This window comes from Heliangelus exortis, chromosome 17 (genome assembly GCF_036169615.1).
Source record: "Heliangelus exortis chromosome 17, bHelExo1.hap1, whole genome shotgun sequence".
In the NCBI taxonomy this organism is placed as follows: Eukaryota; Metazoa; Chordata; class Aves; order Apodiformes; family Trochilidae; genus Heliangelus; species Heliangelus exortis.
Window position 1 is genome coordinate 15,131,738 of NC_092438.1, and position 17,829 is coordinate 15,149,566.

At 39.7% G+C, this 17,829-nt stretch overlaps 1 protein-coding gene across 12 annotated transcripts in view; it reads right to left on the bottom strand.

The window, feature by feature from the left end:
• Positions 1-17,829, bottom strand: part of CREBBP (CREB binding protein) — an 85,640-nt gene that overhangs the window by 10,732 nt on the left and 57,079 nt on the right. For 7 of the 12 annotated variants that reach the window (XM_071761231.1, XM_071761226.1, XM_071761223.1 and 4 more), the window contains 11 exons: positions 15,900-16,018; positions 15,547-15,786; positions 14,964-15,052; positions 9,370-9,480; positions 8,590-8,646; positions 7,292-7,369; positions 6,728-6,795; positions 2,724-2,874; positions 1,728-1,874; positions 1,185-1,298; positions 581-746 (listed from right to left, as the gene is read on the bottom strand). In XM_071761231.1, coding sequence (XP_071617332.1) covers positions 581-746; positions 1,185-1,298; positions 1,728-1,874; positions 2,724-2,874; positions 6,728-6,795; positions 7,292-7,369; positions 8,590-8,646; positions 9,370-9,480; positions 14,964-15,052; positions 15,547-15,786; positions 15,900-16,018 — 1,340 coding nt within the window. The remainder of the gene's footprint in view (positions 1-580; positions 747-1,184; positions 1,299-1,727; positions 1,875-2,723; positions 2,875-6,727; positions 6,796-7,291; positions 7,370-8,589; positions 8,647-9,369; positions 9,481-14,963; positions 15,053-15,546; positions 15,787-15,899; positions 16,019-17,829) is intronic. The other 5 variants (XM_071761230.1, XM_071761229.1, XM_071761224.1 and 2 more) reach the window with 1 other exon arrangement.

Here is a 17,829-nt window from a genome sequence, read left to right on the forward strand (position 1 = left end):
TGCTGTTCTGTTCCACACGTTTAGTAACTGTCACTCACAATCAAAACATCATTTTTTCCCCACACTGTTACTACCATTAAGAAATTCTTGTAAATTTTAACATGTAAGGAGTGGCAAATGCTACCTTTACCATCTGTAATTTATTTCCTTGGGTACATGTGTGATATTCTCCAATTATGAAAATCACCATTTTCTATTTAAGAGAAGCAGCTGTTTCATATGCAGTTTTTTTGATTAAACACTACTGGGGGTCCAGTATTCCACCCAGTCCTCCAGAATGACCAGAAGAAAACAAATTCTACAAAAACCTGAGCAAGCTACAACCCTTCTTGCCTACTAGATCACAGTGACAGACAAGCACGTGAAGGCAGGCTCTTGCATGCTTCTCTTAATGCAGAAGCAAAATTTAAGGAAGACTCAGTCTGAAAGGCATCACCTTCAGAAAAATCTAAGGAAATGAAGACACGAGCTGAGAATAAAAGCCTGTGTACAACACTACCATAGTCTTAGGAAACAATAGTGCTGCCTTCAAATGAAAAGCCCACACATCTGACTTAGGAGAAAATAAACAGTAACAAACCTTGTAATCATGAATGATTCTCTCAGCAAATGCCTTGTCCAGCATCTTCTTATACCACTCCTGCAAACGTTTGGGTTTGGGTATTTTCTGATCAGGTGGATGGCAGTGAAAAATATAGTCATCTCCTTCACTGGGGGGACAGGCCCAGATGTGTCCTGTCACATACCTGCATTTCATCCACAGGAAAAACAAACTTTAACCATTTTGACTACCATCTTAAAATTAACTCAGGTAAACTGAGATACAAATTCAGACCTCTGGCTTTCTGGTTTTTTCCCCTCCTTTTCTTTTTTCTTTGTAACAAAGATGCTAAGGCAATAATCTCCATTTAATAAAATAACCTCAAAGAAAAGGTCCAGCATATAATTATGAAGCTCAGACATCACGTGAACCTCTGATAAAAAGATAATATGCCATCAGTTTAAGAATCCTAACAGCAGCAGGAACACTTAATGATAAAATCCAAATTTCTCTCTGCACTGCGTGAGTTCTACATATCTTGGAGAGGGGAGAAGAAAAGGGAGACTATGCCAGGTGAGAAGCTATCTGGGATTAAAAAAGAATGCTAAGAATGAATTTTTCTTTCTTTACAGATGTCACTTACCCAAGTTTCTTCACATACTCCAAATATCCAATGAGGATTTCATGATAAACTGCAGTTCGGAGACACCGGGGGCGGAAGAAATGGATACTGTCTAGATAGGATATGTACACACGCCTGCAGGAATCAGAGAGGAATGACAGGAGATCACGTGTGGCTGAACATCTGTTTTGTCTGCTGAGACCTGACTTTTATAGTAGATACTCACACAGACACACTGAGCAAAGAAAAATTAATTACGGTGTTACTTTAATGCATACTTAAGTACCTTGTCATGGTATAAGGAGGTCTCAAAAGCAAAAGATGGGCAGTATATTTTTGTTAAGACAGCAAGAATATACTTGAAGAGGCAAAATTAACTACACAATAACAAAAACTGTAGTATTTTTGTTGTAACATCTGTTTTCCCCTTCAAAGTCACCTGCAGTCATACAGCAGGACTTATTCCTGCCACAGAGTTGAATTCTGTATCTGAGACAAACTGTCCAGTGAATGCAGCAGGATGTTCCCCAAGCACAGACCATTGGTACAGAGGTGAAAGAGTACCTTGTGTTTGGAGGGGGGCAGTCTGAGCCATACTCCTGGACGTGCATGCCAAAGAAGCAGACATCAACTCCATCGATCTCCTCAAACGCAAACAGAGCTTTGGTTCGGTAAGGGAAGGATTCTGACATCTCACCAGAATCCACAAATCTGAAGGAAAGGGTCATTGGAGGGAACAGGAAAAAAAAACCAACACAAAAAGCCAATTATTTAACCACTGTCCTACCAGAACAAAGAAATTGTTTTCAACCTTACTTTTAACTGATTCGAAACGTTTTTGCAGCAGTTAAAGAGGGACAGGTCAGAGCAGCATTAAAACAGGGAGTCTTGTTGCTATAAAAATCATGGGAAGACAGTTTCCATGGAGTTAATATATGACCCAACAGGCAATCATTGAGTACAAGAGCACACTCAGAAACCACAAGCTATTAAATACGTTGCAGAGTAGAAAACCTGATGCATTGCCATCAAGTGATGTCACAAAAACACTGCCTTTATGCATTAAAGCCAAAATACTTCATTCAATAAACCTTTTCAAGATTTTCATTTACAAAGAAGGAAATTAAAAGTAGCTTCTGAAAGCTAAAGCATTTCCAAAAACACAACAAAACGAAGGAACAGTAGGGAACAGCAACTATTCCAAACTCAACTATCAGTTCTGTAATGTTAGCTGAAATGTGGTCAGGCTCTCTCAAGATCTATTAATATAAAATCATAGTTTTATAACCCAAACCAGCCTGCCCCCCACTACCCCCCTGACAGCTCAGATACAGTTGTCACCTCCTCTGAGTTCATTTACAGCGTTCTGCTTTTTTTACCTTTCCTAATCCTACTCGTGCCTATGCTTTAAAAAGGTGCAAACTGATGAGGCTGAAAATTGGTACAGTTTGCAAATATTTATGGAGGAAGACTTCAAAATAACAAAAGTAATAATAATTTAAAAAATAAACTAAAGTAAAGTAAAAAAAAATCACATTTATTGTAATTAATAGAACTAACCTGGATTTCATTCCTGGCTTAACTTCTACTGTCTTATCTGAACTTGCCACCACTCTGACAAAGACCTCTCCAGCTTCAGGATGATTCTGTCGCCGTAAAAATTTGTTGACTCTGTCTTCCAAATGGTTTCCTAAACGTGTGGTCTGTAGCCCTAGAAATGGAGGGGGAGAACATGACAATGAAAATGTTAATACTGGAGAAATCCCTGGTAAGTTCAGGGTGTTCCCATGCTGTGTCTGTCAGCTTGCCCCTCAGTATGGATTTAGGCTTTTCCCCCCTTCATTTTACCTCCATATGAAAATTTGATGGTTTTATTTATGCAGCCAAAATTAAAAAGGCAAAACCATCCATGTTTTTACCCAAGGCTTAAGTGTTCATACCCTAACGTGGAAGCTGAAACCACTATAGTGGGAAAATTACTTAGTAAGTGACCTAACAAAGGAGGTTTTAAACACCATTTTTAGATTTGCAGGCTTATTTTATGAACACTGCAAATGTTTTCTCCTAACAAAAACACTCTCTGGCTTTTCGACAGAGATTACATCACTTTATAGATCTGGCTCCATGCCACACCTTTTCAAGCACAGCAAAGCAAATCAACAGAAATGAAAAGCCTTTTGACTCCAATGGAGATTTCATTGCTTTTTCTTTTCAAGAGAGCTTATAGATTGAACAGTTACAATAATCTGCACAGAAACATTAAATAGTTCTTCCACAGTGATAGAGGTCTTTCCAAGTTCAAGTCCACCTTTTGTCCAGATCCCCTCTCCTGGTCTTGACATTTACAATCAGCTTTTGTGGGGACAGTCGTGCTGAAGTGTTACAGGATGTGATGGTTTTCAAATACACCCACAACAAATCACAGAAATTAACATCAAGACTGGAGTTTAAATTAAGAAAAGGGAAGTAGCACACTGGTTTGACTTAAAGATTTATGACTATTTCTCTTGCCCTGCTGTACTTATTTTACCAACAAGTATTCCTACTTCATTTTTATGGTCAAGGCTGGTGGTTCTTCTTTCTGACTTGCTATAGCTTGCATAGAAAAGACTGCACTGAAGTATCTACACTAGAAATTAGTTTAGGCTCCAATACTGGTGACAAAAGAGACATATACTCAAAGGAAGGGCTCACTTCCCAAGGGATTTGTAATTAAAATCTTTACAATCAGTTTATAGAAATTGCCCAATGCAGCAATCTTGTTTTACATCTTTTAATCTCTTCCCTTGTCCAGTGAGATTCTGTGGCTATACCCAGCACACCACAGTCTAACTATCATGTAATTGGGAGACAGTAATTAAAATTTAAAGGCAGGTTAAAGTAAAACTACACTATGCCCATCACCAAATCCAATACTCTGGCCTTTCCCAGCATTTCCCAGCCTGTAACACACTCTATTCAGCTTTCTATATACAATAGAAGGGGGTTGATTTTAAAGGAATTAAAAGAATTTTCAAGGTAATTCACAAGTAATTCCTGAATAAATTGTTTTGTTTTCTCTGAAGACAAACAAAAAAAAAAGAAAAGGCTCCATTTCAGCTCAGGAGTTGGCACATTTTTAGAGAGCCATTTTGGTTAACTCTACTGTCTTGTGTTTTCATGTTATCATCTTTCCAATGCTAAGCAACCAAAGAGTATCTGCTCCCTTCCTTATGCTACAATGCATTAAAACTTGAAAAACAAAACAAAAAAACACCAAATAAGAAGATAAAAGAAATGGGCAGCATTAAGATTACATGCAGTGTAAGGAAAGGATCTAAAAGCCACATATTTTGATACATTAGAATGTACAAGTTCTTTTAGAAAGGAACCAGATTTTGGGTTTTGGGCATCTCTAACTTGTGTACTTCCAATTAAAGTTCAGGAAAGCTGCAGTGCAAACTTGAAAAAAGGCACCCATCAGAGAATGCTTTCAGTCTGCTTGAGGACAGCAATTGTGTTGCAGCAGCAGTGGCCAGATGTTTGTTACTGGATGAGTAATCAGGCAGATAGGAAGTCAGACTTCTGGCTTACTGTGACTTTTTGTCAGGAAACTACCTTCTGTGACTTATTTGTCAGGATATCTTTGGTCTTTGAACAGCTCTGAATTAGCTACTGGTTTTTTTGTAGATTTTCTTTGTGAGAAAAATACTTCAAAAGTTAGGGATTTCACAGCCTAATCCAGCTGTACACTGGTTTATAGGTTATATTTGGCATGCTGTCAGTCAGCTTTATGCAACTTGCTTGCAATATGGTAAAGATAACCAATTTAATATATATAACAAATACAAATATTACCATAAAAGCTGAACAATAGCAGCTGAAGGACGTGCTCTCTCCATTATTAGCAGCTGTGCCAGTGTGCTTGAGGGAGCACAGAAATGCTGGTGGCAGTTCAGTGAGTCAAGGTTTTTATGGGGAGGAGGGGGAGAGGAAACATGTTAAGGTTTCAAACCTTCTTTACTTATGTTTGCTTTTAGGTCAAGTAGTAAGGTGAAGGATTTGACAACAAGGCCAGGCTTTCCTCCCCTGTTTCTGTGCCACTAGAGTACTGCTCAAGAAAATTGATGTCAAGAGCTGAGCCCACCAGTGGATTTACAGGACTCAAAACATCATGGAAAAAAGAAAGCAAAATAGCCAAACAGCAGGGAAAAGAAAAGTAAATCAATGGAAAGGAAAAAAGCCTGACTACTTCCCTGTCCAGATCCCCAAAGAATAGAGTGCTTACCTAAAACTAAATGGCTGGTTCCTCAAACTTTATTCTACGTCAAAGAACAACTGCAGACACCCAAGGAATAGCACATTTATTTAAGCTAATTAACATCAATAGATGCTGTAAAGTCAGCACAGAATGGGAGAGTCACCTATTTAAAATAGTTACCTAAAACTACATTTTTATGTCATCATTTTATTAATGCTCTCTTACAGTCTTAATCTGGCTTTAATGAGACTAATTTTCACCTTTTTAACAATATTATCTTGCATGTGTCAGGTTCCTCCAGAGACCCTTTTGATTTCTGTAACCTAATAGGTCTCATCCAGCATTATCATCTCCAAATCAGGCCCTTCCAAGCCTGTTATTATGCAATCAGCCACACACAAAATTATCAAGAAGTTACATTTACTGTGTAGCTGCCCCTTTATTACAATTTGCAAGACTCAAGCTTGCAAAGTCACAGTATCAGGAGGTAATTCCCAGAACTTCCCAGGAACAGAGAAGAATAAGGGGGAAATCAAGTGTTCCTGCAAGTTCTAGTTATTCAAGTGTCATAATGACCCTCTTGGCTTCTACATCCACTTTTTTTATTGTCTACTTTATGCCACTGACACTGCATTTCCAATACTAGCCCTTACTCTTCACCTCCCTAAATGTGTATGAGTAAAAGTTTTCAATTTTTGTTCTCTGACATTAAATGCATGCAACAAATGCTTGTGTAAGAACTATTAGAGACTGAGACAACTTGACCTAGCAGCTTTTGGCACTCTTTTTTGTGCACATTTCAACAAGATGATTACATCCAGGAACATCTAGACATGCAGCACAATTGGTTACTCATTCCAGAGGAAGTTCTGATACCAGAGTTTGCTCTGGAAGCAAGAAAAGCTCTTCAAAGACATCAGTACTTGGCACAACCTGAAACACACTACAACTTCTTACTACGTGTTGAGTGGCCCAGAGGTGACAGCAATTTACTGCAGTTCCAATGCTACATGGAAACATGTCCAAATGTATCCAGCAAAATGCATGCAGCTCGGTGTTTCTCCTGTCCTGCTCCCCCACCCCTTTTGTTGTTTTATTTTTTCCAGTCTAAGAAAAACAAGGACACAATGCTGCTTGAGGTTTTTTGACATCTAAGACTGAACACAAAGAAGTCCTTAAAATGTTGATTAAAATTCTGACAGCTACTAAAGCATTTTACAAATATTTCTGAACTGTTTATCATGACAACAGGAAGTCTCGGTCAAAAAGCTACTGGGGGTGGTAGGGAAAAGGATGAAAATAAAACCAGAAATATCCAACTCACTTTTTGCACTGAATTTGTTTTCTTTCCGTGTTCTACCAGTTTTCTTCAGACAATTATCACAAACAAACCTACAGAGAAAAAAAAAAAGCCAAGAACTTAACATAAGCCCATTATTGGCTAATTTAAGCCCAACATTTGAAATCCTTAATTTAAATACCAGAGTAAAATATATTTTTCTTAGGATCTAAGCAGCCTGTACCTCTCAGTATTTGAGGCACTTAAAGTATTCTTGAGCTGGTTTAATTCTGCCAAGCCATTACACCTGCATTTGTGTTCTGTAGTACACAAACTTACCCCCAGCCAGCTTCCATTGTTCAGTATTTAGAAAGGAATCACAGAAATCTGGGTAAATGAACAAGTTGGTTTCATGCCCATTTTCATCTGAATATACTGAAATATAACCCAAACACCAAAAAACCTGTATTTTTTTTAGAAAGGTTGTCCTTTTGTGCTCAGTTCAAAAGGGCAGCAGTTGCACATTGAAGAGCAAAGGCAGAAAGTCTTAATTACCTAAACCACACTGATTTTTTTGTACAAGGGGTAAAAAACTAGCAAACATCTTACCCTGAAGGCCAAATAATATCATAATGTAATACACAAATCTGGTGCATCTTCCGACCACACTCTTTGCAGTCAACAAACCTGAGAAGAAAAAATAGCAGACAATCACTTTTGTTGTTAGGCTGAATTCTGGAAAATTACTTGTAAGAAGGAGAGGTTTTTACATTCCTCTGCTAAGAGCTAATTCAACTTTATCAGGCCCAATTTACGTGTCAGCTTAAAAAAACCCCACCTCATTAGAACAGCTTCAGATATACACCTATTAATCTCAAGTAATATGTACATATACACATATTTAAAAAACTGTAAAATGTGCTAGTTTCAAAATGCAAAATGGGCTTTCAAGCACAACTTTTCCTTTTCTGTGCTCTTCTAAGCAGAGTTCTGAGTTTTCCCAGCTTCACAGAACTCAGCTCAACAATACCTCCACAGATCTAATTTTCATTTGTTGCAACAACCACAAGCTGACTAAATGGTTGCTCAACTTACTGTAAATGTAAAAACTTGTCATTCGGGAATCACTGTGCCAAGAAAACATGTATTAGCTTGTCTTCACCTCCATGGGTCTGCTGCAGTCTTTTTTTTGGTCAAAATAGCAGGTCAAATTCTTTTTTTGGATGGGAAAACCATCAGAGGTTTTCCCAGTCAAGACTGCAATGTTGGTTATGAAGCCAAATGCATTTGGGTCCATCTCAGCAGTCTACCTTTAGAAGTCTGGGGGAGGAGCTCCATTTAGCATTTGCAAAGATGAGAGAAGAAATTCAAATGCAAATAGCCAAAGAACAAAGCAACAGTCTTGTTTCAGCTACTTAAGGACAGCAGGAAAAATAGAACAGTGCTGCTAAAGAAATGTTGGAATTTACTGAACTTCCCGTGAGTAACAGACACAGGGAAAGAGGATGCCTCCTTCAGTGGGCGAAGCACTCAGGTGAAAAGGAAAACTCAGGTGAGGAGAAAACCGTGTTTGGGAAACACAGAACCCCCATGTGCACCCCTACAGGCACTCAGGGAGGGCAATTTTCTGCCCACTGTGAAGTGCCTTGCAGAACACACCTTAGGAATTACCCAAATAGAGAAATTGCCATTAAAACAGGCTCACATTTTCCTCTTGGGTATCAGTGGGAGACATCAAGTTTCTGTGTTGTGCTAGGAACTCTAGAGAGAGACTCTGCAGCCTGTTTGGGCAGAGTTGGGGAAAAAAGGAAGACTATACTTTATTCTCTGCCTAATTTCTGAAGTGCTGGCTGAAGGATGAGTGAAAGCAATGAGATAATCTTAACAACACCAAGTCTGGTACTTACGGCTCTGGATCTAGCGTATCGTTTTTCTTCTTTTCAAACTGATCCTTAGAGATGGTTCTAGAGACAAAGAGTTAACATGAAAACTCAGTAGTACATTTATATCAGAGGCTGAGATAGCATCATGTTTTTCTGAACTGCAGGAAACCTCAAGTCTGAAGAAAGCAGATTTGTATTTTCTACTCGGAGAAACCAATTCTGTTTGTTTTATTTTAACATGCAGAAAGTATTTTTCCCCTTTCACTTTCTGTGTAAATTGAAAGCAAAATAAGAGATACCCAAATATATGGATAAATTTCAAACAGGCAGAACAAGGGGAGCTATCATCTGTAAAGCAGCCACCTTCCAAAACAGCTTGTGTTCCTCAAGTCTCAGAGCATCTGGTTTTCTGGCCAGGTTAAAGACAAGCCATTGGCTTCATAAACAAAACCTGTGCTTCAAAATGTGAGACATCAGCATTAGCCAATGTCTTTCACTTGGAAAGATAATGGATTAGTGACATTTATTGACACAGCTTCCATTCCACCCCTCCAACCACACTGCCTAGAGTCTGCCCCCCCTGTGACCAGGGTGCATGCCTGGTACCATGGCACAAGCACCACTGCTGGGCAGACTGACAGAGCCAAGAGAGCAACAACTGCTCCTCATCTGTCACTGCAAACATCTTCTCTTAGAAAGCAGGCACTTCCCCACAGACACCCCCACGGGTCGTAGGTTTTTAACATCAAACCAGGACCACACATCCCATCCTTTAAAAAAGGCAGAAGAAAGGAAGCGACTTACGTTTGAGGCTGGGAAGGGTCATCACCCAGGGTGACATTCTCCCCCTGGATTTCAGTGAAACACTTCTCACAGAAGTGATACCTGTCAGCAAGAAGGCCATATTTGGGTGAACTGGTCCAGCACAACACACAGCCACCCAAGCACGGAGCCACCAACCAGAGCAGGGCAGATCACCACGACGAAGGGGGGATTGTTGTTGGTTGATTGATGGGTCAGTGTGGACAATGAGGAGGAACAGGGAGGGAGGGGAGGGCAGGATTAGAGAACAGGGGAGGGAACAAACAGCACAGACGTAAGAGGTAAGACGCAAACACCAAGACAACACAGAGCAGAAAGCCAAGGCAAAGCACAGATTAGCATTCGGTCTCATTTTATACATTGCTAACAAGTCAGCGGGAGTCAAATTCAAAATTTGGGGAGGATTAATGAGGTAGCTACCAAGTGCTACGTTTGTATAGACTTCAAATTTAAGAATTTGGATTTGATTTGCATTGCACTTAAGGAAAAAAATAACTGCTCTTTGATTCCAGGCTTGCAACCGATGGAGTTCCCTTTGGTGTGAAAAAGCAGCCTGTCAAAAAGCTGTAAGAACACATTCATTACAGATTTAAGTAATGAGAAAGTAAGCTGAAAGCATTTACTGATAGTCAGAAAAACTGCAAAAGCAGGAACACTTGATATTGAAAAAATCTTTTAAAATATTAAATTGAGAAGTAATTTGATTATAATATTAAATGTGACCAATTGCTCAGCTAGTATTATTTCATATAAATGAAACCAAATCCATACTCTAGACAAACATTTAACAGAAATGCAATTATGGGTCAGAGTTTCCAGCCATTTATCTATATAAATACAATATATGTATATATGTGAACAACATTAAATATTGTACATACATACAATATATTTATCGGGTACATTAAATCTGTGAAATTCAGCTTTACAAATTGAACATGAGGCTAGGTACAATTTTTGGTCACCAGACCAAGAGCCAATCCAAGTTATACTCAGCAAAACTAATACTGCAGTTTAAAAAACCAAGCTGAGTAAATTGGAACACAACTCTATGAAAATACAATCTGCATTTGAAAAAAAAAAGGGAAAAAAAAAAAAGAAAAAAAAAAAGAAAAAAAGATACAATCAAAGTTTCATGGATTTTGGTGGGTTTTTTTCATGGTTTTGTTTTGTTTGTTTCAGATGAACTGGAACCAAAGTTGTCAGGGTCATTAAAGTGAAAATAAATAAGTAAATAAAAGGGAGGCTAAATGTTTGGAAAGGATATGAATTCACACATGAACAAAGGCAACAAAGAGAGGCCACAGCTGTAAAATGCAGGAAGGCCACAAAGGATCATCAAAATAAAGGAGCTTTATGGAGGATCAAGAGCAAGAGAGTATAAGCAGCAATGGCAGCACAGTCAAAAGCAGTTTTAGTACTCAAACACTAGAACTGTAAGAATGGGTAAGTATAAAGGCATCAAACAAGACTCCATGTCACAATGAACCAACAACTTAAGGGATGGAGATTGATAAATATGGCAGCTTCCCCTTCAAACTCGTGTCCAAACACTTCAGCTGCTGTGATCCACCTGACAGATCTCCCAGGCTGTGCTTTTGGGGACAACAAAAGCCCCTCACAGGCATTTCTTGAGAGGTGTGGATCAGAGTCTCCTCCTGCAGCACCCACTGCCCATCAGGTCCCCATCAGAGGTTTTCTAAAGCCTTGTGGAGCACAGTGGGAGGGGTCCCTCAGCAGCCCCTGATGCTCAATGTCTGCAGAGGTTCCTGCAGGGCAAGCCTGGAGCCTGGAGCCAGCTCTGGGTTACTGCAGCTTCATTTACAGGAGCCCCCAAACTTCTGCAAACTCTGCCAGCTGGCTCCAGCTCCAAGATCTAACTCTGCTAGCCAAGAACCACTCCAGTGCAGCAGCACCCTGAACCCTCCTCTCTACTGTGGGACTGCCACCATGAGGAAAAAGCTGTGTTTCATTTTAGTTAATAAAGCCCAAACTGACACAGCCACGTAATCATCCTACCAGCAGGGCAGCTGCAACTTCGAGAGCAGCCACAGGAGCTCAAGGCCAAGCTGCTGGCCCAGAGCGATGCTTGCCAGGTTCAACTGTGAGGGAGCTTTCTCCAGGCTCAGCTCAACTAGGATTAAACACCTGACCCTTCCAAGGAAAACCAATGCTTTTTGAGCTGATAACACAACAGAACAAAGCCAGGAGGAAAAAAAATTATTCCATTAATTTATGACCATTGAGGATGATAAATTTATTTCCCTTATTACAGAGCAGTATTACAGGAGGGTTTAGAAGTGGATGCTGACACTGCATATCTCATTTACACTGACTTCACTTGCCCCTCGCCCCACACCCCTGAAATGATACAGTACAGTCAAGTAATTCTTTTAAAAAAGAAACACTAAGCTCAGGTTCAAAATTCTATATCCTTTTACACGTTGTTGGTGTCTTTTATTTTTTTTCCTAGAATTCTTCTTTCCACTTTCTTCAATTAAAAAAAACCTATTAACTATTTTCCTTCCTAGTGAGGTTGTTCATTTTAAGAATCAGACTGGGAAGGACTGAAACACAGGAGTACCCAAACACAGGAGTGTGCAGCCAGAAAAATCCATGTTTGAGGCTCCTGTTAATACTTTGCTACATTTAAGCAATCCCAAAAAAGCTTAATTCTGACCCATTTTCAGAATAATTTTTGGTCTTTCAAAGCACTTGTCATATTGACCAAAAAGGCTGCTGTCAGTATTGGGTTTCAGTTGCCCTGCAGAGATCTAACCAGCTCCACCAGCACAGGGATTTCACTCCCTGTTCAGGCTGTGGCAACCTCACTCTGGCAGGGCTGAGCCCTTGGGCTGGCAGGGTCAGCACTGCTCAGCTACCCCTGGGTCCCCAGGGAGCACAGGACTCCAGATGCTGCAGAACTGAAGCCTAATGCTAGCAAGAGTGAAGCCTTCATCTGTGATATTAAAATGAGGAAATAAAAATTGAAATACAGTGAAAATGAATCACCTAAAATCATGAGCATTTGTCCATAAAATAACCAAGGTGAAACAACAGCTATAACTCTTATGAAAGCAGACCCTCAGGAAGAGAGACTTGCTTGTAATTCACTTGCAAGTCACTACAAATACTGAACAAAACCCATAGAGTGCATATAAAATAGTTTTAACAGTCAGAAAATCCAAAGAATGTACTTATTGCAACACATCAAAAATGAAAAGCTTTTCAAATGCAGACTGTTCAGGTGACTGTTCACTGCTTATCAAAGAATAATGTTATGGTTCAATACCAAAGTCCAGAGAATGCTCAATCTCTGCATGATCAGGTGGATTTCCAACTGTAATTAAGTGCATTCAAAGGAAATTCTAAATTAGGAATTGGATGCTAGTGGTGATATGAAATACCCATCAGTTTTCTCAACTGGGTATTCATGCATGGAAGTAATTCTGAACATTTACTTTAACCTAAACTTTAGCCTTATTATGGAAGCCAGACATTTCTATACCAAAGCAGTTAACTTTTAGTCACTGAACTGTAGAGCTTGATTTCATTTTTCAGTGGTGCCTAAATTGCTCTTAGTTGTAACTTAGTGATGGGATACACTGGACTTTTTGTTCTATAAATGGAGAAAATCAAGAACATTTAAAGATCTGCCGGAATTTGATTTTCACTAATTTGCTATTCTGTTAAGAAAAACTTAAAGAACTGATGATCATTATTACTGGAAACAGCTGTTTGACTGCTTTAGAACAATGCAGTTGTGAATAAGGGCTTTCTGTTACCTGGCAGTCCAAATGCACACTTAAAACTATGGTGATTCATCTTTAGAAGTATTTTGTTCAAAAAACTAACCCAAAAAACCATTCACCACTCAATTTAGTTGGCCTGAAAAATAAACCCTCACAGTCCCTCCCCACCCAAATCCCAAATCCCCAGCCCTTTCTCAAGACAGCTGCATGGACAGAAATCTTCAGCTACTCCTGTTCTGCTACTTTCCTACTGACACTTACATGAGTCACCTCCCTTTACTACTGCCCTGTTAGCCCACTTATGCTGAGTTTAATCTACCACATTTACAACATGTAGGAAATTGAAATATTGCTTCCTCAAGTCCAGAGGCACCCACTGCCCTATCAGTCCTCCTTAGGAACCAACATGATTCAATACTAACTTGAACAGGAAAGGTACAACTGAAATAAAAATTACCCCTTCAATTAATTTTGAATTTTACTGTTCTTTTCAGATACAGTACTGCCTGGATGCACAATCACAAATTCACAGACTGGTTTGGGCTGGGGGAGGAAACCTTGAAGATCCCAGTTCCAGCCCCCCAACATGGGCAGACACCTCCCAATAGAACCAGGCTGCTCCAAGCCCAAGCCAACCCAGCCTTAATATGAAAAGTTTAAATTCTCAGATTTGGTATTTAAGAGTTACCTATTCCCCCACCTCCAGTACTGCAGTACTCTCTCTTTAAATGCATTTTAATTGCTTTATTTCTCTTCGGACTGACTGTTTTTGGAAGTCACAGCAGCTGTATAAAGCCTTTTGTGAGAGCTGGTGAACTCAAACTCCTCGGGGTCAATGCTATCTGCCTCACCTGAGACCTGACACACACCCCAGGATGACACTGACACCTTTTCCATGTCCCACAGCTGCTGCTGCAGCTCAGGGACCACCCCCCAGCACGGCTGCTGAGGCAGGGACAGACCCAAGGGAGACCAAGTGCAAGCACCAGCTGTCCAGATCAGTTCTGGAGCTTCAGTCAGACAACAGCACCTCAAACCTGGCAAGACCTGCAGGCTGCAATTTGTAGCTTTGCTGCAAAGGAAGTTTGGCTTAGTTGATTTCTGTTTTGTGATTTTTCTTTTTTTTGGGGGGTAAACATCTAAGAAAGCAAAACCAAAGCCAAGTTCTAAGTTTGCCTCGTTATTATAGCACTGTTGATTTAATAATAGAGCAATTGTTTAATAATAATCATACAAACATTAAATCCTAGTAGTAATTAAAAAATAATAGAAACTATTGTTTTTGAAGCCTCTCCTGGAGTCTGGGTAGTTTAAATGCTAATTCAAAGCTGATTTAAAAAGAATGAAGTACTAAGCTAGAAAGAGAGAACGTAAATCTCACAACCAATCACTGTACCCTCTACTTTGCAAAGTCTGACACTAATGAAAACCAACTTGCCTGTTTTTTACAGTTGTCCCAGAATAAGGTAAGATTATTTCTCAGCACCTTTTGGCTGTTCTTCCCTTCTCCCTCCAGCAAGCCCTGCTACTCATTTTGTGGAAAACACTGACAACTTCACTTCCACTTAAGCAGTGTGTGGTGCAGCCTAGCTAACAGCAAGTACTTCAGTACAGTGTGTATCAAGCTACAGTACAGAGAACTATAGGATTATCTGCAAAAGGACAGCATGCAAAGATAGACAAATAACTTTTTCCAGACTTGGCTGACAAAGGAAAGAAAAAGTGAACAATCCTCCTCCTCCATATGTGCAGAGAGCTCAAGGGATGTAATTTCTTGAATGAGGAACAAAACAAAAAAAAATCCAAAACCAGCTGGGGACTTACCTATTCTGGTAACTGTAGTAGGCAGCATCACGAGGGATAGTACACAGCTGCTTGCCATAGCAGCACAAGGTCTGTGGAGAGAACTCGTACTGCAAAACAAAGGTGAGAAAGGAAGTTTTAAAATGTAGTCTCATGTTAATCAAGTACCTGTTAGGCAAACCTGACACTTACTGACACCATTAATTGTGTTCTGTTGATCACACATTTCCAAGCTACTGTAAATGTATTAGCAGAGCTCTCCATTTCATTACAGTTATTAACTACATAAACTAAACAGCTGACCCTCTAATTCCTGACTTCACTGCAACAGACATGGGAAACAAGCAAAGCATTTTAATATTGCTTATGATCAAAAGAGGTGTTCTCTGGGGGAGAAAAATACAACACTAATAGACCAGCAGCAAGAAGGCTGCTACCTAACCTTTTTCTTGCTCTTAGCATGCTTTTAATAAAGCCAAACTTTTAGCCACCTTTTCATTCAGTATTTCAGTTTTTTAAAAGGAGTACCCAAAGCTAATGCTTTATCTGATTAATTAAGCTGAGCCTGCTGGAAGAATCCAACTCCAGGCCCTGGAATACATACCTTGCGCCCACAACAGTAGCCCAGGGATTGCATAACAGGATCAATTTCTTGTTCAAACACCTCTGCCAGTTTAGTGCAAAACTTATAGACCCTGGAAGTCTTGCGGTTGTAGAGCCAGGCATTGTTAAACATCAGCCAAACATCATCCACATATTGCCAGGGCTCCTGGTACTGCCCAGTATCCAACTTCCGTTTAATGGTTGAAAGATCCATAGGATTTTTCACAATGTCAAAGTAGTCCTTCAAACACAAAAAAATTAAAATTTTTAATCCCTTGCAGAGAAAAGATAAATGTTTGTAGGTGGAAAGACAAAACACAAACATTTTGTATTTTTTTTTTCCAGTCAACTCACCGGAATCCCTAGCAGCTGGGGATCCACAGGCTGTCTAAAAGGGAGAGACTCTGGGTCCTGCCTGTACAAAGCTTCCAGGGTAGGCATGAGAGCCTGGCGCAGCTCCTCAGGTTTGAAAACTGTTGGAGAAAGTCAGAAAGGTTAGAAAATTTCCTTCCAGGTTGCCTAGACTCTTGACTGGCCTTAAAAAAAGAAAAAGAAATAAAGAACTACGTTAACATAAAAATTTTAAGATGGATTTCCTGATCTGTGTAGCTGATCAGAAGGAAATCTTACAATCAAGAGGTGACAGCACAACCTCTATCTCCTCAAGTGACAGTTGGTGATATTGGTAATATTCCCAGAACAATTCCCACCCAGAATGAAACCCATACCAGTGTTCAGGCACTGGGACAGGCTGCCCAGGGAGCTGGTTCAGTCACCAACCCTGGATGTGTTTAAGGGTTGTTCAGATGTGGTGTTGGGGCAAATGGTTTAGGGGAGAACTGTGGAGTAGGGATGATGGTTGGGACTTGATGGTCCCAAGGGTCTTTTCCAACCTGAAAGAGTCTATGATTCTATTATAGAGCACACATAAAAAAAAAAAAAAGAGAGAGAGAACTTATCCAGAAAGAAATTCACTAAATTGCTTCAACATGGATCAATCTTTGCTCTGTAGCAGACAGGGCTGAAGAAGGAGCTCTACAGACAATAACCAGATGTCTTGAGAGCTGGCATAGGTATTTTCTGGCCATAGTCTGGTCTGACAGACTGTTAATTATTTTCAAAGTGTTACTACTTCCAGATTTATATGCACCATTATAACCACTTGGCAACAGCAGCATGGCAACATCCACGTTTCTTTCAATACTGGATGACAAGGACAAGAAAGGGAATGCATTTTCTGAAAAACAATGATAACTTGGAGAGCTCTCTGAACATCTCAGCAGTGTAATTGCATTTATTTCCTCAGGCACTGAGCCTTTAAATTGGGAAGAATGCCTATTATTCTGAAAAAAAAAAGGGGGGGGGGGAAAAATAGGAAAGCTGGATGGCATCTAATATTTATCTACCTGGTTGAAATAAGAACAATATAAATAGAAGGGAGCAATGAGGAGTTATGTTGAGCCCACTTAAATCAACAGGACTACAGTGACCTCCCTCTTTGAGGCTGATCATTACTTGTGTCACTTAAATGATATTTTGGCAAGGTACAAATTTCTTTTTGTGACTTGTAGCTAAAAATCTCAGTTTTTTCAAAAGTTTTTTTCCCCCCTTCATTTTCCATTTGGTTGATTTTTCTGAGAGGAAGTCTTTTCATCTCAACTGCACTCACCAAAAATACACACAAAAACAAAGCAAGCCAAGAATTGAGTTGACACTACTAAGAATTTTTTTAAAGCATTAAGTTCCCCATATCTTTTAGCAGTTTGTAGGTGCAACATATCTTGGAAACTATTACTTAGGATGAAAATTTTAAGACCTTTTGAGTGCACTGCCTCTGACTGTAGAGAGGACTGCTGCTCGTGGGTATGCAGAGCAGGCAAGGTCCCACCCAAGGCACCCAAATCATGGCAAAGGATGAAGCAAGGTGCCAGAAGGGTGCTGCAAGGGCTTGTGCCTTCCAGACACATCAAGATCTCATGCCACTACTGAACACCAGATTAAAAACAAGATGACCCAAGGAGTTCTTATTTTTACACCAACAAATTCACCTTGATGATCATTTCAGCTGTTGCCATAATCTCAGTCCTGATAAAATGGCAATTCTCTTCCATATTTATTGGTACCATATATGCAGGCATTTTCCTACAAAAGGAAACCTGCCATATACCCAGTAAGTTTTATGAACAACTAATTCAATTATATTATGGCTCAGGTAGTTCATAATCTGATAATCTAAATTATTTTCATCTAATGAAATGTTAAGGTCAAGAAGCACCTTTTAACA